Below are 23,744 nucleotides of genomic sequence, written 5' to 3'. Positions count from 1 at the left end.
CGAGCGACGTACTTCCCGTAGGGGGTGTGGCCCTCACAGGAAACAGACGCAATCCCCATTTCCGGGCGGCGCTTCACTGCTGGCGAAGTTAGGCATGAACTTCTTGGCGGCTGCCGGCGCCAGGCGGCTGTGCGCGATGCGCGCAGGTAAGAGATTGCGGTGCTGAAACCCTTGTTGCCTTGGAAACCGCCCGGGGCGCCTTCCTCCGTTGAGAGGACTCTGGGGCGCTCTGGGCTGCAGACTGGAGTCCAGCCTTAGACGTGGAATGGCTGTGTGGTCTTGGGCCGATTGCGGCCCGACTCCGCTTTCCTGGCTTTGGCTAAGTGAAAGGTTGACGAAGCCGTCTTGAAATCACTCAGGCTACTGTGTCAACACTAAGATTTCTAATGAGTTCCGTTTAATTTTTTTTTTTTTTTTTGCAGTCTTTCCTTATCTTTGGAGAGGAAAGTACTTCAGCTCTGGGAATGAGCCTGCAGAAAACAACTCTGTGACCCCCATGCTGAGGCATCTTATATACAAAATCAAGTCTACTGGTCCCATCACTGTGGCCGAGTACATGAAGGAGGTCTTGACAAACCCAGCCAAGGTATGGGTCGGGGCACCAGGGGACCAGGCCCACTCGAGCAACGCTGTCAGGTGTGAGCCAGGAGGATGTGCGCAGAGGAGCCCGAGGGCCCTCAGTCCTGGCAGGAGCCTTCCCAGGGCAAGAGTCAGGTTTGAAGACCTTTAGTTCAGTTCAGTCGGTCAGTCGTGTCTGACTCTTTGAAACCTCATGGACTGCGGCACGCCAGGTTTCCCTGTCCATCATCAACTCCTGGAGCTTGCTCACACTGATGTCCATCGAGTTGATGATGCCATCCAACCATCTCATCCTCTGTCGTCCCCTTCTCCTCCTGCCTTCAGTCTTTCCCAGCATCAGGGTCTTTTCCAATGAGTCAGTTCTTTGCATCAGCTGACCAAAGTATTGAAGACCTTGGGACAGATAAATAAATCTGTCAGTTGGTCAGGGCTGGGTCAAGTCAGCGGCAGTGGCATTAAAGAGAGAACACTTCCAAAGATGTTAAGGAGACAGTGTAACCAATTGGATTTATGAGATGGAGGAAGGATGACTTCCCTACCTGGGTTTATGGTAGTTGTTGGAGTTACTTTTCAGGAAGAAAAGAATACAGGAGAAGGAAGTGGTAGGACATAGTTGAGTTCAGTGGATGAATTTGAAGTATTTGTGGGACTCAGGTGGCATGTCCCGTAGGCAACAGGAAATATGAATTTGGTGCTTGGAAAGCCGTGTTGCGAAGGCATCAGCAGGCATTGGAAGTATATTCCATTGAGAACGGGAGGTCTGGACCTTTACGTTATAGCATTAGGCATTGTCACAGCTTTCTGACTTTCATTTCCTTTCTACTGTACAAAGCCACTTGGTGAAAACCTGTGGTTGTTTTATTTTACAGTGTTTCACTTTTTGTTGGGTTGAATTATGAGATCTGTGGAATCCTGGGGTTCATTTGGCCTTTTGCTTTTGGATATAGTGGAATGACTCAGGGTTCAGAGGTTTAGTAAAAGAAGGGATCCTTTAATGCCTGTATGTAGAGCTACAGTGTACCAAAAGTTCAGGTAAGGAGAAACTTTAAAACACATTTACCTGGGTTAGAGTTGAGATCTCTTCATTTATCCATTTGTTGAGGCGCCAACTATGCCGCTCACTGTTTCAACCTCTGGAAATACTGCAGTGGACAGTGGAGCTCTGCACTTATGTTCTGGTGAGAAAATTGAACCATAAACAAGGAAGCACATAATTGCCCAAGATCATTGTGGATTGTTTTAACTACTTCTGAGGGTGAAAAAGACAAAACCCAGATTGATGAGGATTGAAAGCAAATAGTGTGGTAGGAATAGGGGTTGTGGAAGTTCCTTAGTTATGTTTTTCTACCAGTTCTGCAAAATGATTGTTACTTTGTAAAATCTAGGTAAAGACACTATTTATTTTGCTTATTTAGAAGAGAGAACTTTCTTATGAAATACTTGTCTTTCTAGTTGTATACATTATAAGATTTTGGAGGGATGTTTTAAAAAGCTTATTTGAAAATTAATTTGTTTTCTCCCATTGTTTTCTTCTTATGTAGGGCTATTACATGAACCGTGACATGCTAGGAGAAGAAGGAGATTTCATTACTTCACCTGAAATAAGTCAGATGTTTGGGGAGGTAATATTCAATGTAAACTATAGAAGAAACTAATTTTTACAAACATTTGAGGGAAAATCAAGTAGTATTCTACCGTAGTGTTTTATAAGTTTTGTTTTTTGTGATTCATGAAGTTTTAATTTTTTAGTGCTTTATATACGGAAAGAATAGAGAATAATAGAGGACATTTAAAAGGTTTATACTTCATGTAGAAAAGGAAATGTAGAGATATGAGGAACAAAAGGAAAGAGAAAGAAAAGAGATAGAAGGTGCGGCATTGGAAAAGAGGAGAACCAGATGAAAACTGAGAATGGAAGGATGGAGAGAGACAACAGGTGAGGTGTAAAAGGAGGCTGGGAGTACCCAAGAAGGAAGAGAGAAAAGATTTAAAAAAACGCTGAGGAAATCAGTGGAATCAAGATGTGTGCTAAAGCCCCTATTTCTTATTTAGCTATATTTATAGTAGAAGTCTCCCTTTAAGAAACTCTGAATTCTTTTCAGGAATTCTAGTTTGTTTATTTCCTTATATAATCTTTGATCAATTTAGAAATAGGAACTAGTACACAAAAGGAAGAAGAATCTAGACATTAAAAAATATTAACTATCACTTAAAGCTATGTAATTATTGAAATTACATGAATATGAAGAAATGGCCTAATCATATTTCATATGTCTGTTCACTTTCAAATACTGGTACCTTTCAGTATGTGTCATGAGACCTTTTATAATGGAGGCTGCCTTTTAACTGGGTGTTTTCTTATGAGACTAAGCATCATAAGTGGTATGTGTTGTACTGTGAAGTTGCTGTGTGTGTATACATATATGAACTTGTTGAATAACATGTGTAGTTGTTTGCAAACATTTTGCTTTCTGGTATAAAGTCTGTTTACATAGTTTTATATCCTGATATCCTTTTATGCTTTATAATGCTCAGATGTAGTAGTTCTTTCCTTGTCACAGCTCCTAGGGATATGGTTCATCAGTGAATGGATAGCCGCTGGAAAAAATTCAGCTTTCCAACTGGTGGAACTAGGCCCAGGCAAGGGAACCCTCTTGGGAGATATTTTGAGGGTAAGTAATAAAGTCTCATGTACCTGAATCTTATTATCAGTTTTTAAAATTTAGTTTTATTTATTTTTCACATGCTGAGTATTCACTGCTGCGTGGGCTTTCTCTAGTTATGGCAGATGGGGGCTACTCTCTAGTTGTGGTGCGAGGCCTTCTCATTGCAGTGGCTTCTCTTGTTGCAGAGCACAAGCTCTAGGGTGCATGGGCTTCAGTACTTTGCGGAGCGCAGGCTCTGGAGTACAGGCTGAGTAGTTGTGGCTCAGGGGCTAAGTCGCCCCACAACATGTGGAGTCTTCCTGGACCAGGGGTCGAACCTATGTCCCCTTCATTGGCAGGTGGATTCTTAACCACTGGACCACCAAGAAAGTCCAGAATTTTGTTACTTTTAACTGAGTTTGAAAACTTGTTGATTTCCTTGGCTTTCAGCCTTACTTCCTCCTCTCATATTTCTCAGCTAAAATATAATATCAAAGTAACGTAATGAATCATTACTTATTATTGTCTGTTTGTAATCTTAAAAAGTGGGGGCTTGGGAGAATGTGAGTTAAAAAGTATAAGACATTTAGAAGACATTATGAAAGAATGTATTCATCTTTTGAGTAGGGAGTTTTAAAAATTGATGTAAAAAAGCAGAAGCCACAAAGAAAAAGGTTATTTCCATTATGTTAAAATTAAGAACTTTTTTGTTCTTTAAAAAAACTAGGAACTTTTTGTTCTTCAAAGATACCATAAAGTGACAAGACAAAGCACAAAGTGAGAGGAGTTATTTGCAACACATACAACTAACAAAGAACTGACAGAATACATAAAAAACTCCTTGAAATCCATAAGAAAGTGACAGAGAACTCAACAGAAAAGTCAAGCCAAAGATGTAAACAGACCTGTCATAGAGGAGGAAATCCATATGGTCAACAAACACAAAAAGATGCTCAGACTCATTGGTAGTCAGGGAAATGAAAGTTAAAATCACAGTGAGAAACCATTCTACTCAAAATTAGAAAGACTTGGGTGAGGATGAGGAGCAAGGGGACTCTCACATACTGCTTATAAGTATAATTTGGTATAACTCCTGTGACTAGCTACTGGACATTATCTGTTAACACCAAAGTTACTTATATTGTGTGACCCAAAATAAAAAAAAACCCATTCAATTTCAGGAAATGAAAATTTCCTGATGTTATGTAATTTCTGCTTGAAATTAAAATTGAAGTTTTTTTAAAAAATTTACAATTGTCTGATAAAGAATCATCATTATATTGTATGGCTCGGGGTGGGGGGAGACCTACTGACTTACGTTTTCAGGGCTCAATTTTGTATCTTTTTAAATTGAAAAAGTCATTTGAATATAAAATAATAAAATTCTCAAACAATATTTTGTCTCAAGCACCTTAAAAATTAAGCCCACAGGATTTTTTCTTGAACTTCTTCTATTGAAGTATAGTTGATTTACAGTGTTTCAGGTTATAGCAAAGTGATTATATATATTTATTTTCAGATTCTTTTCAATTATAGGTTATTATAAGATACTAAATATAGTTCCTTGTTGTTCATCTCTTTTATGGTCCTTGTTGGTCCTTGTTCATCTGTTTTCTATATATGGTAGTGTGTATGTGTTAATACCAAATACTTAATCCTTGCCTCCCTATAATCCAACTGTTATGTTTGTTTTTTGGAAAGAAAATGTTGGCTTTATCAATTCTCCTGCCTACACATCTTCAATAGCTACCCTGTTACCAATACAAGATGTTCACAACCATTTGCTGTACCTTAAACTCTGCTCCAAACTATGTGCACCAAACTGTACCCACAGGTCTTAAAAATGTCTTGAAGATGCTTCCTATTTCAAGTTCTAAGAACTCTGAAATAACCAAAGAATATAAAGAAAATAGCCAAAGGCATAATTACATAATTTTATTTTTGATCAAATTTCTGAAGGATTTTTCTCTTCAGTCGCTCACTTGTGTCTGACTCTTTGCAACCCCATGAACCGCAGCACGCCAGTCCTCCCTGTCCATCACCAGCTCCCAGAGTCCACCCAAACCCATGTTCATTGAGTCGGTGATGCCATCCAGCCATGTCATCCTCTGTCGTCCCCTTCTCCTGCCCTCAATCCCTCCCAGCATCAGGGTCTTTTCCAATGAGTCAGCTCTTTGCATCAGGTGGCCAAAGTATTGGAGTTTCAGCTTCAGCATCAGTCCTTCCAATGAACAACCAGGACTGATCTCCTTTAGGATGGACTGGTTGGATCTCCTTGCAGTCCAAGAGACACTCTAGAGTCTTCTCTAACACCACAGTTCAAAAGCATCAATTTTTCAGCACTCAGCTTTCTTTATAGTCCAACTCTCACATTTTTCTCTTAGGAAGAAGTTTTCCATATGTAGCTTCATCTCAAAACTGAATTTGAAAAAGTCATCTTGTCCTTATCAGTCTGTACCTGCATATACAGATCTCAAAAGTAGGATGCATATCACCAGTGAATATTAAATTCTAGTGAAAAAAACTGATGTACTTATGCAGTTAGCATTGAATATTTTGCATTAATGTATATTGATAAAACATTAGTATATCTGTTTTTTTTCTCCTTATGTTTACAATGGCAAAAAAGAATGTGTAGCTGAGGAAAAATTGAAATGGAAAGAATCTCAAAGTTAAACTGTGAAGTTATTAGTGCTGTTCAAATCCGATTTCTTGTGGATACAGTCAGATCATCCTGGGTAAGATTGTTTTGTAGACAGGGCAGCTTTTTAAAATCAAGCCTAATTCTCTGTCCATGAACATGCTATGTGGCACCAGGTGTGATATGCAATATCCAGGTCTTACAAGTAATAAATCTCCATTTTTTCAAAGTTAAAATCAAGGTCATATAAATTTTATTTCCTTGGTCTTTTTTTAGACTCCCTAATCTGAATCATTGTTTTTATTGAATGCTAAAGCTTTTATTTTCATTTGTTAGTCATAATTCTAATTTTTATCAGTAGGAAAGCAAATGGTACTGTAGACTGTTCATTTCTTATATAGACTTTGTTTAATAACTCCAATAGGTTTTGGTTCTTATAGACTGCTGGAGAGTGACCTGTGTGAAGAAGAAATTTCTCTGAAACCAGTTATTACTTTTACTGTGATGCTGACAAATTATTGAAATAAATGACTAGAAAACCTAAAATCTATTCAACACCCTGTATTTTGCCAATTTCTTCTTTTTATATTTAGGTATTTAGTCAACTTGGGTCTTTGCTGAAAAACTGTGACATTTCACTACATCTGGTAGAGGTGAGCCAGAAATTAAGTGCGATTCAAGCATTAACGTTGACTGAAGAGAAGGTCCCATTAGAGCGAAATGCTGAATCCCCAGTATATATGAAAGGTGTCACTAAATCTGGAATTCCAGTTTCCTGGTACCGAGATCTGCAAGATGTTCCAAAAGGTAATTATTTTACATTGATTAGTGAAAGAATTTTGATCACAGCCCTCACAGTGATATGTGAGCACAACCTTGTTTTGCAGTATAGCAGACTGAGTTAGTGCTGTCAATTCCCTTGCTTATAGAGATTAACAGACATTTTTTTCTGGAGAAGAGCATTGTGTTAGAAAATAAAATCACCTAACATTGAGGAGCAGTGAATTTCATGCAGTGTTGCAAAAACGAGACAAAACCAAAATAGGGATCTCTGTTGTATGTTTCAGTTTTCCCTACCCTTAAGAGAGTACTGCTGATGAAGCAGCCCACGGCAGTGGGGCTGAAAGGAGCAATGTTGGGGATGAGTTTACTTTTTTTGTTAAAAACTATTTATTTATTTGGCCACACTGGGTCTTAGTTGCGGCTCGTGGGAACTTCCATCTTCGTTGCGGCCTGTGGAATCTGTTATTAACAGTTACAGCATATGGGATCTAGTTCCCTAACCAGGGATTGACCCAGGCACCCTGCATTGGGAGCATGGAGTCTTAGCCACTGGACCACCAGGAAGTCCCATAGAGGAGTTTAATATTGTAGTCTTTGGATTATCCTTACTTGTAAAGGGTGGTGGAGAAATCCCTGTATTCCTCAAGAATATTATATTGACGAGTCCCAGGTCAAACCTAAACTGGTGGTCTGACCCTGGCCAAGGTGCCACAGCCACTCCTGGCCTTCACCGTCTCATTTGATTTTAGGAAATGCCAGTCCTCTTCTAGCTGACAGATTTGGGTTCTGATTTATTTCACTCCTAGTGATGAGTTGAAGATTAAACTGATAGTTGGGGTCCTCTGTGTGGAAAATGAGAATAGTAATTAGTTGCTCCTGTATAAGTTCTGCAAGTAGGTTTCCTGTGAAGAGGTGGATGATTCTGTGAAAGTGGTAATTACGCAAGCATCACAACTTACAATGTGAAGAACTATGCATTTTCTTTTTGCTAATGTCCAGAAGAACCAATTTATTGCCTTAAAAATGCTGAAGTGTTAATTTTTCTCTTCTGTTTTTGCATAGAGTACAGCTTTTATCTCGCACATGAATTTTTCGATGTTCTTCCTGTGCATAAGTTTCAGGTACTGATGGGAAAGAAGTCACATTTATAATTGAATAACAAAGGGCCTTTTGTTGTAAGAATAAACATTTATGGTGTTTAATTGTTACTGTTTGAAGCTATATTTGGAAGTTTGATGAATAGAAATAGTTGAAAAGCATAAGTGAAATATTAAGGATTCTTAATTCTCTTAGGATAATTATTAAGAATTCTTAGTTCTTCTGGGATAAAGATGTATGGGAATATAAGACGGTAGGTACAATGAAGGATTACTTTTTTAGGAAATAGTTTTAGATTCTAAAAATTAAAATTTTTCTTCGTTCTTTCTGTGAGGAGATTTAAGATTTGGTAGCAGTGCATGTATACTGGCAATTTCTAGGGCTAACAGTATATATTAATATTATTATGTAGTAATTTGTTGGCAAAGCTTCTGATTAGTCCTCCTAAATCTGTTTTCCGTTTTGGGGGCACTTAGCATGTTGCTTACTTTCTCCGTTTCTTATCTGAACAACATTAATAGTTTGTATCTGTCAGTCTACTCATATGATTCAAAGGAAATGAAGTAATGCCTTTAAATAATTTCAAGTGGTAAAGTGTTCTGTAAATGTTATTTATCTAGCTTATATATGATAAGAGGAGAACATTTGCTATTGTGATAAAGGCAGTTTTGAGAACAGACTTGCAGAAATTTGTTTTTTTGTTGTTTGTGTTTAGAAAACACCACACGGATGGCGAGAAGTACTTGTTGATATTGATCCACAGGTTTCTGATAAACTGAGATTTGTTTTGGCGCCATGTGCCACCCCAGCAGAAGCGTTCATACAAGTAGGAATGTTTTTTTTTTTTCATAACTTTATTGCCAACCCAATCTTCAGTCTTATTTTCTGAGTTCCTATTTTAGAGTTCCTTGTAACATGAGAAGAGCTTTTTATGGATAGTGGAAATGCATAGGATCTGTCAGAATGGGTTCAAGTCATTCCTTGGCTGTGTGGGTTTCATGTAATAAGAATTTAAGTGCTTACTCAGCAAGTTCTAGATCTGTCTGTTTCCCGAAGTTCTCTATCAAATGGTGATGATATTGTCTACTTGACAGGAAGTTCTGTGTCTGTGAAAACAGTGTTGTACAGTGTATAGTAAAGTAACAATATTTATTAAATACTTTGTATTTCTCTATTTTCTCATTCAATTCTCAAAGCTATCCTTAGGTCAGTTTTATTATCACTCTCTTTGGGCTACTGTTGGAGCATGCATTTTTTCTCAAATCTAAATTTGGGTGAAAGAGAGAAAAAAGGCATGCTTCAACAGTATGGCACATGATTCTAGTCTGATTTTAGTCTGCCAAATGGTGGATGTACTGCTGCACTCTGTTGTCCTCAAGGAATAATCTCAAGAGGCTATGGATCTTAGGTTTGGGTTTAATGATTCAAAAATCCTTTACTTCTCAGGCATGTTTGGGCTTTAGATTGCCTGTTTTATCCCACTCCCCTCCCCTTTTTTGAGCTGAGAAAAAAAAGATTTCTGCTTTCTAGACCATCACTAAGGATTTCTGCCTCAGAAGTTATTGATTTTGCAAGCTTTTAAACATAAACCTGTGAATTAAATTTTCTTTGCAAAGCATAAATTTAAAATATCAGCCTAAGTTTTGGTGAACATTTCTATTTTTTCATATTCTGGCTACCTAATTTTACCTGAGTGAGAATCAGATTCATAAAGCTTCCAGAAGCTAACCCTCTGAGAGTTGATTGCTTTAGTTCTTCACTTGAACAGTGTACACTTAGGAGAGAGGGGGTGATGACTTTTCCCTCTCATTTAGATGGAGCAAATGGGAATGGAAATCTGTTGTCCTGAAGAGCAAGCAGTGTAGGATGTAAAGAATGCCAGCATGGAACGCTGAGGCCTGTCAGCTTGTGCTTGAGGTGACTGGTTCCATGGTTCATGTAGTCTCACCACAGAATTTATCAAATAGCACCGGGGGCTTAGTTGGTAAAGTCAACTAAGTTGGGATTCCCTGGCGGCTCAGTTGGTAAACAATCTGCCTGTAATGCAGGAGACCTGGGTTTGGTCTCCTGGAAAGATCCCCTGGAGGAGGGCATGGCAACCCACTCCAGTATTCTTGCCTGGAGAATTCCAGGGACGGAGGAGCCTGGTGGGCTCCAGTCTATGGGGTCACAAAGAGTCCGACATGACTGAGTGACTAACGCACACTGGGGCTTAGTGGTTTCTTATTTAATCCTCACAGTAAGCCTAGAATATGTACTGAGGAACTAGACTGTGAAAGGCGAAGTGACTTGTCTCTAGTAAGCAGTGGATGAGCTGAGACTCAGGCTGTCTACCTGACTCTGGACCTCTTAGACCTGTGCTATTATAGGCAGACTTCAAGGCAAGTCAGTATCGCACTTACAATAGGTGTCTGTTGTTTAGTCACTAAGCCATGTCTGACTGTTTGCGACCCCATGAACTGCAGCACGCCAAGCTTCCCCGTCCTTCACCATTTCCCAGAGTTTGCTCAGATTTATGTCCATTGAGTTGGTGATGCCATCTAACCATCTCATCCTCTGCCACCTCAGGGTCTTTTCTAATAGGTGTTAAGAGGGAGCAAAAGTTAATGTATATTTGCATAATGAAGAAAAAATTTTGTTCAGTAACAGGAATTAGTAAAATTTAATATATACTAATCCAGTTGGCAAGTAGTAGTATTTACTGTTCATATACTTTCTAAGCTAATATGTACTTCTTGAAGATCCTTAAGAGTTGAATATCTTGGGAAATAAGGGCTTCAGGTACATTGACAGTGGTTTATAAGCTGGTATTAACTAGATTTAGGGTGTATCAGTGGGGTACCTTTTGCCCCCAAAGAAGGCAGATATACTTAATAGGATCTGTTTTGTTATATTGGATTTATTTCATTTGTTCTACCAGCACAAGTTTTTAGTATCCCTTATGTGCCAGACACTGTTCCAGGCAGACAAAAATCCCTTTCCCATGGTTTCAGCCCAGTGGAATATATTTATATGAATTATGATATAGAAGTAAAATCACCATAAATAAAATGATAATGTACTTAGCCATCTGGAGGTTTGGAAGGGCTTATGGCTTTTTATAAAAGGCCTCAAAATAAAATGTGTTTGTAAACTGAGTGGATGGCATCAGAGAACCAAGGAATTCTATATAATAAAAAGGGTGTCATGTGAAAAGTTGAGTGTAGACAACATATTCATGTTGAGAAGCAATTTGTTTTTATTATAACTTAGAAATGCTTATTTTAGGAAAACCCGAAGGAAACAAGTTTTTTGAATGATGTATTTTAACTATTCCCTTACTAGAATGATGAAACAAGGGATCATGTGGAAGTGTGTCCTGAGGCTGGTGTTGTTATTCAGGAACTTTCTGAACGCATTTCACTAACTGGAGGTGCTGCCCTGATCGCGGATTATGGTCATGACGGGACGAAGACAGACACTTTCAGAGTATGTATAATTTAGTCACATGATTTATCAGAATTTAACTGGTACAGTTTACTTAGTTGTCATATGTTAGGGTTGAAGTTTATTGAAGATATTTATCTTATTTTGGTTTCTGCAGTGTCTATCTTTGCTGCATTACATTTTATAATTAATCTATGTTGTTATAATTACCCTTAACCCAGTATTTAACTGTCCACCTTTCCTGTGAACAGGGTCTAGATTGTCTACATTATTCCTTAAGTTGCAGAACCTAGGTTTGCATAGACTCTAGTAAACATCTGAATAACTCAAGTGGAAAGATTTTCTTAAAAGTTCTTAAAAATTTCTCCCTTCAGTAAAAAAAAAAAGTTTAACTTTATTATTATTATTATTTTTTAGAGAAAAATCTGGAGAGTTTTTTTTTAAACACTGTTTCTCTAGATTTACCTCCAGGATTCTGATTTGCTAGGCCTGGGAAGAGTCCAGTAATGTGTTCTTGGGTGATTACGATGCATATAGCTGATGGATACACTTTGTAAAACACCGTCTAGGTTCTGTTAACCTGAGTTCATCTGGAGAGTTATCTCTTCATCACCATGAATATTAGTGAAAATTTTCAACAGATGTCAAAGGCAGCATGTTCAGGCACTATAGCATAGTACTTCATAGTGGATTTTCCACATAGTGTCTCATTTGAAGAAAGGGTGCTATGTTGTAAGAGTTTGTAAACCCTTGATAGGCCATATGTTGCTTTTTAACAGTTGTTATGTAAACTGAACTACATGATAGCATTTCTTTAATCTTTATAATGATAACCATAAAAGTACAAAAACTCATCATTTAAAAATTACGTTCAAGGGGTTTTGTGGCCACAGACTTCATGATGTCCTAACTGCCCCGGGAACAGCAGACCTAACAGCTGACGTGGACTTCAGTTACTTGCGTAGAATGTCCCAGGGGAAAGTAGCTTCCCTGGGTCCAATAGAACAGCAAACTTTTTTAAGAAATATGGGCATCGATGTCCGGCTGAAGGTAATGGTTGATCTTATTTCACTGTTATTAACTAGTTTAATTTCACGGTATTTCAGTACGTACTGCAAGTAGCGAGCGAGTTCACTTGGGCTCGGTGCTCTTCCAGTCAGGTCCGTGGCCTGTGGTCTTCCCAGCAGTGTAGGGTTCAGTGTAACCAGACCACTTGAGGGGAGAGCAGATTGGTAAGTTCCATGCATTTCTGTATGAGGTACATTTAAGACTTCCAAATAGTGTTAATGTTTGTGAAGGAAACTTAACTGCCTGTATGGGTATGAATTTTAGAACTGTCTTAAAGACATCTTTACCCTTCAGTGTAGATCAAACCACCTGGGAATGTTTGTTAAACATACAAATCCATAGCTTTGGGTCACAGAAACCTACGTCTTTAATAAACAGGCCATGATTCTGAGGTAGAGGCTCAAAATCACATTTTTAAGCGCTGTTTTATCAAATAGCTAATAGTCATTGTATTACTACATATACCTAGGAATTGTTTCTTCTGGTTATTTTTACTAAGACATTTTTTCTTTTCAGATTCTTTTAGATAAAACAGAGGAGCCATCATTGAGGCAGCAGTTACTTCAGGGGTATAATATGTTAATGAATCCTATGAAGATGGGAGAAAGATTTAACTTTCTTGCCTTGGTACCTCATCAGAGACTTCATGGTAGCAATCATCAGACGAATGCACGTCAGTCAAAACCCTCTCCATCACCTGTAGCTGGGTTTGGTGAACTTGCTTGGCGGTGATATTTCAATTTGGACTTTTCACCCCCAAGTTGGCCTAAGAAACTAGAATAAAAGGAACATGTTTTCTATATCACAGGTAAAATTAGTATTAAAATATTTTATCTCTTCATAGCCAATAAAAGTAAACCATACAGTACCACTGGAAGTTGATCTTTTAAGATTGTATTTGATTCTTGGTAGAAATGTGTGTTCTCAATTTAATGAAACAAATTATTGAGTATCCTCTAATTAATAAAGCTGGTTGTTATAGTTTTATTTTAAAGTGTAAATATGAATACTGGTTGGTTTAATAACAACTGGAAACAACTGGCCATTCTCAGGGGGCTGATTAAACAGAACTGGTTGCTCCATGGCATGTGGAAATCTTCTGGACCAGGAATCAAACCCATGTCCCCTGCATTGGCAGGCAGATTCTTATCCACTGTGCCACCAGGGAAGTCCTGAAGTGAAAGAAAAGTCAGAGTTGTTCAGTTGTGTCTGAATTTGTGATCTCATGGACTGTATCCCTCCAGGCTTCTGTCCCTGGAATTCTCCAGGCAGAAATACTGGAGTGGGTTTGCCCGTTCCCTTCTCCAGGGAATCTTCCCAACCCAGGGATCGAACCTAGGTCTCCTGCATTGCAGGCAGATTCTTTACTGTCTGTGCCACCAGGGAAGTCCAAGTATGATGTTAAATGGCCTTTATTATGTTGAGATAAGTTCCTTCTGTATCAGCTTTGTTGTTTTATCATGAATGACTATTGAATATTGTTACTTTTTTCTGTCTTTTGAGATGACTGTGTTGATTTAAATCCTTTTATTAATGTTGATCACACTGAATGATTTGCAAATAATGAACTATCCTTGTGTCCCTGGAATATATCCCACTTGATCATGGTGTATTGTTATATTCAGTTTGCTGCTTTATGCAGATTTTTGTGTCTTTATTCATCAGAGATACTGGCCTGTAATTTTCTTTTGTAGTCTCTATCTGGTTTTGGTACAAGGGAAATGGTGGCCTTGTAGAATCAATCTGGGAGTGTTCCATTCTCCTCAGTTACTGAAATAGTTTGAGAATAGGTATTAGCTTTTCTTTATGTGTTTAGAATTCCTCTGTGAAGCCTGGAGTTTTGGTTTGCTGGACTTATTAATTGCAAGTTCAATTTCACCACCAATGATTGGTCTGTTCAGATTGTCTTGATTCAGTCTTGGTGGGGTAAATTTCTAAAAATTTGTGCATTTCTTCTAGGTTGTCTGATTTGTTGGCATATAACTATTCATGGTATTCTCTTATTTTTTTTGGTATCTCTAGTATTATTTCTCCTCTTTCATTTATTCTGTTTGGGTCCTCTCTTCTCAATGAGCCTGGCTAAAGACCTATCAATTTTATCTTCAAAAAACAAGTGCTTGGTTCATTAATGTTTTCTATTGTTTTCTGGACTTTATATTTCCTGTCTTATTCCCTTCCATATGCTCAGTTTGGGCCTTGTTCTTTTTCTAGTTCCTTTAGATGTTAGATTATGTTGTTTACTTGAAATTTTTCTTTTTTCTTGAGGTAGGCCTTACATTTGCTATGAGCTCCCAATAATCACTATGAAATTTGCCAGTCTGGTTTGAGGGATGAGAAGAGACTTTCTTTTTTAATTTGTCCTCCTTTTTGGTATTTGAATTTTTTACAGTGTGCTTCTGTGAATTTTATAATTAAAATGAGATTAAAAAATTTTAAAAGTCACAGTAAAACCAATCAACCTGACATGTACTTAAAATATGAATGAGAGTAAATGCAGACTACTTAGGAGGAATAACTTTCTAAAATTAGTTAATTCTCTCATTTTCAGATAACTGTCAAGATTTATTTCTGTTAAGTTCCCATTCTTTTGGTTTGCAGAACTTTTTATTAATAGCAGACGTGGACTTTCTGAAGAATTATATTAATAGCCACACAAATTTGAGAGGTTAAAAGAAAAGAGTGTTAGCTATACGTCTTCAATTTATAGCTTAACTATACTGGAAGTTCACTGGCAGAGTGTTGAATGAAAATCTCCATAGTTGGCCCTTCCCAATTATTTAATAGTTTTCATAATTAAGAGGAAAGAGTTAGCCAGTGCTTCTTAAAACCTAGAAAAAAGTAAATTAACTTAAGTCTTTTGGCAGTTCCAATAGTTGAATATTTGATGGCAGTTTCTGAAAAACTTTTAATTATTTCAAACTTTCAAGAAATGAGACCTCGAGGTAATTACCTCAAATTTTGTATGAAATTGTAATAATGAGTTGTTTTTTATTTTAGTCAGATAAAAAAAAAATCTGTGTTCTTAAATATAGCATTAGTTTCATTTACAAATACTATTTCCAAAACAGTTCTCTTACCAAAGCCTGGGAAAATAACACAACCAAATACAATTTTCTTTGGATACCTCTACTAGCTCAGGTTTTCACATGGAAAAGTACAGTGATATGGAAATAACTTTTATTATCAAACTTCTTTGAGGATATTTACAAAAAGTGGGATATAATTAAAAATGTACTAAACAGTGTCATTATACACTTTGTATACATTATCAAATGTTTCTAACAATTATTTCTTATACAAACATGATGACTTCAAGACAAAAAAAGGTTATGTAGGTTATACAGTAACTGGAGAAAATTACTCAATTCCAAATTATCTGACAGTGCCTTTACAATTTTTTCTAAGAAAACTTCTCAGTAACAAAAACAAAGAGTGCAATTAATTTTATGGCTTGTAAAGTTTTATTATGTAAGTATAGCAAATAGCATTCCAGTTAATTTTCATCTTATGCAGTAAAACCACAACAGGGTGCCTAGTGACTCAGAAATTACTTCATTTGAGCACACTGATTGTATAAACAGACTTAAAGAAATTAGGGGAAGTTACCCCCATCACAGGGAAAATACATTTCCCAAAGGTTCTGCATAATTAATTTGCTTTTAGTTTTTTAAATTCCTGTATGAGGGTGAAATTCCTGTATGAGAATGAAATACTGAGAGACACTGTGGAATGTCTTCTGGGAATATCTAACGGTAGGCAGTATAGCAGAATGGTTAGCAGTAAGGGGGACTCTGGAGACACACTGCCTGGATTCAAACCCACATCCTAACTGTGTGACTTCAGGGAGCTAGTTAATTTTCCTATGTCTCACTGTCCTTATCTGTGAGACAGAGTTTGTAATGACTTATCCATGTCTACTGTGAGGGAGAAACATGTAAAGAGCTCAGAACAGAGGAGCACTGGTGTTTGCTTTCATGCTCTCAGGGGTATTTTTAGCCCTACACAAGGGAATAGCTTCAGGGATCTCTGAAGGCCCTCTCATTCTGTTCACAAGAACATTCTTTTCTTCTGCTATCTCAAATTCCATGGGCAATGATACTTAACACTTTTATAACTTTTAGCTTATAAATATCTGATCTTCACAACAACATTGAGGAAGACAGAGGCAAGAATTATAATCTTTATCTTACAGATTGAGGAGCTCAAAGCTCAGTCAGGTTGTTACCTGCCGAGGTCAACATAGTTAAAGAGCAGAGCCAGATATTTGGGCTTCACATCTTTTTTTCTTTTTGGAGGGGAAAAAACATTTACAGTGATTATTTAGGAATCAAGAAACACAACGCCCCTAGATTTTTTATAAGTGGACCTAGATCTTTAACTTTTTGGGTGGAAACTATTAGTAACTTTTTTTTTATTAGTAACTTTTAAAAGCTATGAAAAAGTCTAACCTCTTAAATATGTTGTTAGGGTACAAAAACTGTCTCTAGCTGGCTGCTGGAGCTGCACTGTTTTTAAAAATACTTATTTCATTCTTTCATTTGCTCAGCTGATAATACAGCCCTACTCTTTATAAATTGTTTCATGCTCCACCCCACCCACTCCCCTAAACTGCTTAAAATAATTGATTTAAAAACATTCCAGGTATCTGTAAAGCCTTCCAATAAGCTAAGGGAAGAAAAAAAGAATATTGTTATTCTTCCCTGTAGCATTAACTGACCCTGCATTGTCCCTACTTTTGGCGTGTATTTAATTTTATTCCTCAAATTATACAGTCCCATGTAAAGAGAAATTGTGTGATTAGAGTTCAGATCTGTGCCCATTAAATGTTGGAATCTAATTGTGGCATCACAACAGCATCAATGGGAATGTGAATATTTAGCAGCAGAGTTGAACTATAGGAAGATGTATGTAACAACTCAGCACTTAGACCAGCAGTTCCTACTCCTGGTTTTGTGTATCAGTTGTCCCAAATAATCTTAGGGACTGTTGAGACATACAAACAAAAGGTGACAACTTTTCATGTTCTAAAGAGCATATTCAGAATTTCAACCCCAAAGAAGTTAGAGTGATACTATTGTTTTGAAGTTTAACTGACCTAAAAGCGAAGGGTAAACACGTTCAGCACTCTCTTTCTAGGCATCTAGGAAAAACCCCTCAGTGCCTCTGTGGTCAGTTAAACAAATTTTTTAAGAATATAGGAAATGGCATGTTGGTAGCCTCTCAGTTATCTCATAAATGCAAATCTGTTTAGTTATAAACTGTGTGACTCTTGTATGATTTGATCAAGCTATGCAACAACTGGACTCTAGCTTGCCTTTTTTCTCCTTTAAAAAAAAAATAATGTAAGAACAGGAAAGGGAAGATAAATTAAGTGCCACTATTGTACTAAAATGAACAGTAAGGAAAAAATACAAAAACCAGTTATTGCTTATGTTGTACAAGTTTATGAAAAGCTTCGTCTTGGATTCCATTATGTGTTTTTATGACTCAGTTTACCCTCTTGTACCTCCTCAGTATGAACTACAGTATTGGTGTCAGATTCCTTATGTTTTCCATATCTTTGCATCCTTTCAGATGACAGCATACAAAGAACAGTTATGCAGCAAAATGCCAGTCCGTAACATGAAATGCTTCCTTATTGAAGTTAGCTCATTGGTAACTAAGGATCTTCTTCCATGTCATCTGGATTGGGAGCCATAATGAAGTGCTTTGGGTATACAAGGTTGTGTGTGTATGCATGTATTTCCCAGCGGGCATCGTCACTTTCATGTGTAATATAACGTTCACCAATGCGAGTTTCAAATTCTCTAAGGTCAAGCCAAGTCTGATAGTCCTAGAGGGGAAAAAATGAAGATTATGAACAGTAAAAGAAACAAAACACTGTTAACTTGTCTTTTTTTTGCTTGGCACCCTAGTTACGTAATTGACAACCCCATCCCCTGCTGCTGCTGCTGCTAAGTCGCTTCAGTCGTGTCTGATTCTATGCGACCCCATAGATGGCAGCCCACGAGGCTCCCCTGTCCCTGGGATTCTCCAGGCAAGAACACTGGAGTGGGTTGCCATTTCAAATATTAGCTATACAATAAGTTCCATTTGTAATACTTTAGGTTAGCAACGTCAAAGATACTTTTTCAGATTTAGTCTCTCTCATGAAGGAAGTAACTCTTCCAAAATTAAAAAAAAACAAACTGCCTCAGCCCTCTGAAGTGGTTAATAGTAACTATTAATCTTATTACACCTTACTCCTCAAAATGGGAAACGTGCTTAGACTCTTGTCAGGATAACTTAATAGCTGCTGAGATTAATTATGATTACATTTGTTCTAAAGTTACTTATACCCCTCATTCCCTTTACAGTAATTGTTCTAAAGCTTCTCTCTAGTCTGAAGTTTGGGGGTATCTTTTGATAAATCTATGCAATGGCTTTTAGGGGAATAAAACCAAACATTTAAAATGGCATATCTGATATTTTCAATATAAAATATAAACCTTTTGGTGGACATTTTAAAAATAAAATATATTTGACAATATAATGTGTTACACTCACCTTACAAAAAGGTGAAATAACCACCATAAGACCCTAAGACATGTAGAATCTGATGATCTTTTAAGAGTGGTTTCATTAAGTAAGACAAATCACCATGAACTGCTCAAATGAAGATTGCCAAATTGTTTTTACCTGCAGCCAGGGATGACTAAGAGATTTGTCTACGCTGTAACGTTTTCTCATCTTCACTTGAAGTAGGTTGTTTATCAAATCAATTGCTAAGGGAAAAGACAAAATTAGATATGTGAATCTGAGCACTCAGTACCCCAAACCTGTGACTCTGCCTCGAAGGCAGTTCAATCCATAGAAATATAGGGTTGAGGAGTTTTGCTTCTCAAGGACATAGCCTTTAAGCTAACGTATTAGTGACTGATAAATATTTATTGAATTCAGTGTACCTGGTTTATTAAGGAGATAGTACAGAATACAAGTTAAAAGTATAGACTGGAGCCCGCCTGCTTAAGCCAAAGTTGTTACTGTGTGTGACGTGGGGGTCAGTTACTAAACTGCACTGTGCCTCAGTTTCCTCATCTGTAAAATGAGGTTGTTGAGAAGATGAAATAAACTTAATACACACAAAGGACTCAGAATGATGCTTTTATGTACTAAGAATTAACTATTACTTTTAAAAATTAGTAAAACAAACACTCTTTACAGTCTTACATTTTTGTTGTTTTTTCCCTCCGAAATGATGCTATGCTATTCTCTAGTCTTGGGCTTGGTCTGGAAAATAGCCAAAGCCACTGCCTTGCTCCTGCAGATGTAGTTATAGTGAGGTAATAACTTCTTACCAAAAGTTCATATTTAACATGTTTTAACAAATAAGTTCATGGTATTTTGGTGTATGTGGTGAGATCTTAGCATGCATATTTTATCCAGTTATTTGGAGAAGTGGGCTAACTATAAAACCAAAGCAACCATGTAACTACACACTGACAATATCCTTATATAACAAGGCAATTGTTACTCAGGTCTGCATCCAGGGATGAGCCAAACTAACGACTTATCTATACTATTTCTAGTTCTATATTCCGTCATACCAGTCAAAATTTTCCAGATTTTTTTCACCCTGTTTATTCCCCCCAAAGTATTTTAAGTACTAGTTTCTCTATATTCTAAATACTTTGAATTTTTATCCATTGTTCCTTAAATGGCAGTCTGCTATGTGCATCAGGATCATTCAGTGTGTTTACTAAAATGCATTCCTGAGTAGCAATACAGCTGGTGAGTCTGAGTCTCAAGGACGGAGCCAGAGGGTCTTTTTAATAACCTCACCAAGTGATTCTGATGTAAGAGGTCTATAGACCACACTGTCCAAGGGGCTCTAAGGTGACTTTGGCAACATCCCCAAACCCTCATATATGCTTCTTCCATCAGATTTCTTCATTAACAAGTAAGCCTACTATTTACATGTTGTCCCTCAAACTTTTCCCAGTTTTATTAATCCCTATGATTAGGTTTCATACTTGGCAGAATTTTAAAAAATGTTTTAAGTGGTGTATAAAGAATCTAATTCAGTTCTGAAGAAAAGTGACTGTGAAAAGACAGATTACTTCAGGAAAAATATGCCCAACCAGTAGCCTAAGTAGATCATACAGTCTGGAGGAGTTCAGGGAAGACTTCACAGATGAGCCACAAGATCAGGGATCTCTGAAGGGCTGGAAGGATTTGACAGCAAGGAGAGTAGGCAGGGGAGAGGTCTAAAGCAAAATGCAGCAAACGGCTGAAAGTAGCTTGTGTAGGGCAGTAGTAGCAGATGAGACCAGAAGGTGAGAACTTGGGCCGCAGCACAGAGGCCTACACATGCAGCCTGGTTACAGGAAGGCTGAGGTGTCTGGGAGCACAGTAAGATGAAAGTAGCATTTCTAGAAGATGGACTTGGCAGTGGTGACTGGGGAGCACCATTAAAAGGCTGTTTCAGTAGTTTCAAAATGAGGCAGTTGGGACCTGGATTGGTGCCCTGCCTGGAAACTATTAGGAAGATAAAGAAACCATATATCCATATATGAAAGGAAGAATTCTTCAAACAATGGTAAATAGCTGAATTTGGAAGGTGAATGGGAAATATTAAAAAGAGATGTCAAAAGAAACGGGGTGATTTGGAATCACGAAAGTTTTTAAACAGGCACAGACCTAAAATTTAAATTTTCTTTTTTACCTTCACCAGAAATTTCTCTCCATGGATTTGGTGGGTACATAAATGCAGCATTCTGGATTTGGTCATTTATATCTTCATCTTCATTAAAAGGAAATGTGCCACTGAGGCTCACATAGACGATAACTCCTACTGACCACATATCTAGAGAACGGTTGTAACCTTTGCTCCTGAGAACTTCAGGGGCTAAGTATGCTGGCGTTCCTACCACAGATCTCCTGAAGGACTTTTCACCAATGATGCGTGCAAACCCAAAGTCACACAGCTTCACCTGGAAATTAAGGATTATGTTAATTTTATATTATTGATATACAGATAAAAAAGTGTATCATTTATACATACCTGTCCCTAAATATGATATGGAATCATTTAAACACATTTGCCAACTGTATTGATTATGAATGTTAAAAGATTATACATATGGAAATTGTAAAATAACCTTTTCCCAAAAGGAAGATTTATAACCCTGTGATCCTTACTAACAGTATGAAGAACTTTGCTAAGTGCTCATTTCAAACAATCACTTTTGAAGTCTAGCTTCCAGAATGCCAAATACCAGACTGGTGTTATGAGTGCTCATCATTTTTGATGAAATGGAGGGTGCTGATCTTCTATCATTTGCCTTTTAAGGAGATCCCTTTCTATCATCTGTAAACAGGAATTGTTTCATTTTTAAATCCTCAGTAGCCTCACAGTGCCTGTATAAAGGTACTCAAGTGTTTGTTGAATGAAAAATAAGTTGTGATATTTAAAAACTTACCCTTTATTTTACTTAATCCTAGAATCTTTTTTCCCAAGGTCACTATATATTGGCAAGTATATACACACCAGTTCAGGTGTGTTAAAAGATAACTATTAATGTGGCCAATAAAAGAGTAATATTAGAGATTGCGTGAAAGAATTAAGAGTAGCTTTTCTGTGACTATGGAACAAAATATTGCTAGTTAGATGTTTAGATTTGAAAAGAGTTATGTCTGAGGGTAGCCATAGTCACTACCATGCTCTTTTGGGAAGAAAGTTCTGGAAATGTAATGAGCTTGCTGTCTATCCTCTAGCAAAGGTTCAAATTCTGGTGATTAAGGATACATCCATGCTGAGCAGCAAATGCCAAGTACTTCCCTGAGGGAAATGCCCAGATTGACAACATGTCTCCACTAAAAACGTTAGGATGAATTGAGAGATGAGGGATTTGGCCTCCACAAACCAGTGATACACATGATGACTGGAGAGCAAAGATGGACCTTCATACATGTTTTTATGATGTTTGTTTTGTATCATTACTGAATTTGGCGACTTTCTGTGAATATTTGAAGAAGAGGATTATCAACCATGAAGAAATGTGAACTCTCTTTTCCGCCTCATTAAATGCCATATTTCAGCTAACAATTTGATAAAGATGACTTGGCAGTTTGGCAACTGAAAAAAGAGTGGCCATGGCTAGCATTTGATTAAAAAAAAAAGTTTCAAATAAATGACATTATTTTTCCTTTGATCCTAATGGAGGTCAGAAGGTGCGAGTTTTAACCTTAGCTGGAAGGGTGTGCATCCTTTGCCCATACTCTTTTGAAGATCAAATTAAATAATATATGGAAGCACTTTATTTAAAATATAGCATCAATGCTCATGGGACCTTTTTGACCTCATAAAGACAGGATTACTTTTATTTTCATATGCATTCTAAGGAATATGATTACTTCCTTAAATGTAAAAGAGTTGAATAATTTTTGAAAATATATCTTTTTCTTTGAAAGACAATCTGAGTTGTATTTACCAACTGAATAAGTCATCTGTTGCCCTTACTCTAGCCTCTTAATTGTTTTTTAAATAAGTGCACATAAACAATAACTTGGAGATAAATTATTCTGGCTGAAGACAGTCATGAGAAACATTTATAGGCACCACTAATGTACAGTCCTTAGGATAAATGATTCAGACTTTGGGTTAAGAACCATTTTTAGGTTATGACATAAATTTGAATCAAGATGAACATGTTTTAATGAAATAAAATTTAACCAAGTAAAAAACAAAATGAGTGTATCACATGCAGGAGACACATTATCATCATATATATGTGAGCTCTGGTGGTGATGGGAAATGTAATTCTTCCACGGGTCTTGCTGAGAATATTTGAAATACAGTACTCTAAAGAGGAAGAGTTGGCTGCCTGCCTCACCCAAAATCTCGTCTTCCCATTTCAGGGTTACCCCTCAGCTTATTTCATAGGGAATTTGTCCTGAGGACCAAGCACCAACCAAGGCTGCCCCTTCCTACTTCATTCCCAAACCACAGGGGAGTGGTGAATTGTGCACAAATTACAAAAAATTATGAGAACTGGTCTAAAAAGTCATTAGGTGTAAAAAGTCTTCATGAAAACAAATAATATATCAATAATTAGTAAAATGTGAATTCAAATTATTCAGGTATAAATCCTCCCCGGTAGTTACACGCTAAAACCTTTATTTCTGTAGATAGTTATGAATTTAATCTACAGCACTGCCTTTCATTACACGTGTGCTTCATAATTCTGTCACAGATACTTAAAAACCATATTTTAAAAAGGTTCTGGAGAATATCTCACCTGAGGAAATGGCTCTGCTGATGCAAGCAGCACATTTTCTGGCTTTAAATCACAGTGCACAATATTCTTAAAATGTAGATTCCTCAAAGCAACAAGTATCTGTTATTGAAGAAAACAGAATTGTTTTCTGTTCCTGGAAAAGTCACAGCTAAATCCTAATTGGACCCCCCAAATGGTATAATAATTTGAAAAGTCCATTACAGTTCATCAAGATTTAACTGAAGT

The 23,744-nt window shown here is 37.2% G+C and overlaps 2 protein-coding genes across 3 annotated transcripts in view; one reads left to right on the top strand and one right to left on the bottom strand.

Moving 5' to 3' along the window:
- Window positions 1-9: 9 nt before the first annotated feature.
- NDUFAF7 (NADH:ubiquinone oxidoreductase complex assembly factor 7) lies at window positions 10-17,947 on the top strand. 2 transcript variants are annotated; one of them, XR_010662356.1, is made up of 11 exons: window positions 10-146; window positions 423-586; window positions 2,121-2,201; window positions 3,141-3,251; window positions 6,459-6,672; window positions 7,711-7,769; window positions 8,462-8,572; window positions 11,071-11,214; window positions 12,049-12,222; window positions 12,757-13,048; window positions 17,815-17,947. XR_010662356.1 is itself a non-coding variant. In XM_065929431.1 (10 exons), exons 1-10 carry the CDS (start codon window positions 95-97, stop codon window positions 12,970-12,972), a joined length of 1,326 nt encoding a protein of 441 aa, XP_065785503.1. In that variant the 5' UTR covers window positions 10-94; the 3' UTR covers window positions 12,973-13,227. The 2 variants fall into 2 exon arrangements, 1 of the variants encoding a protein (XP_065785503.1); XM_065929431.1 differs by lacking the exon at window positions 17,815-17,947 and having other exon boundaries at window positions 12,757-13,227.
- Window positions 16,547-23,744, bottom strand: part of PRKD3 (protein kinase D3) — an 86,168-nt gene continuing 78,970 nt past the window's right edge. The window contains exons 16-19 of the mRNA XM_065929428.1: window positions 23,520-23,618; window positions 20,945-21,212; window positions 18,919-19,004; window positions 16,547-18,073 (exon numbers count right to left, since the gene is read on the bottom strand). Coding sequence (XP_065785500.1) covers window positions 17,900-18,073; window positions 18,919-19,004; window positions 20,945-21,212; window positions 23,520-23,618 — 627 coding nt within the window. The 3' untranslated portion in view covers window positions 16,547-17,899. The remainder of the gene's footprint in view (window positions 18,074-18,918; window positions 19,005-20,944; window positions 21,213-23,519; window positions 23,619-23,744) is intronic.

This window comes from Muntiacus reevesi, chromosome 3, assembly GCF_963930625.1.
Source record: "Muntiacus reevesi chromosome 3, mMunRee1.1, whole genome shotgun sequence".
NCBI lineage: Eukaryota > Metazoa > Chordata > Mammalia > Artiodactyla > Cervidae > Muntiacus > Muntiacus reevesi.
The sequence above is the reverse complement of the archived record's forward strand: the minus strand, read 5'-3'. Positions and strand labels throughout refer to the sequence as shown.

Bases quoted from the DNA above. Each gene is read 5' to 3' on its own strand.
- NDUFAF7 (XM_065929431.1), top strand. From the start codon at position 95: ATGAACTTCTTGGCGGCTGCCGGCGCCAGGCGGCTGTGCGCGATGCGC. The intron at 587-2,120 runs GTATGGGTCGGG...CTTCTTATGTAG, and splicing joins TCTTGACAAACCCAGCCAAG to GGCTATTACATGAACCGTGA. The intron at 7,770-8,461 runs GTACTGATGGGA...GTTTGTGTTTAG, and splicing joins TTCCTGTGCATAAGTTTCAG to AAAACACCACACGGATGGCG.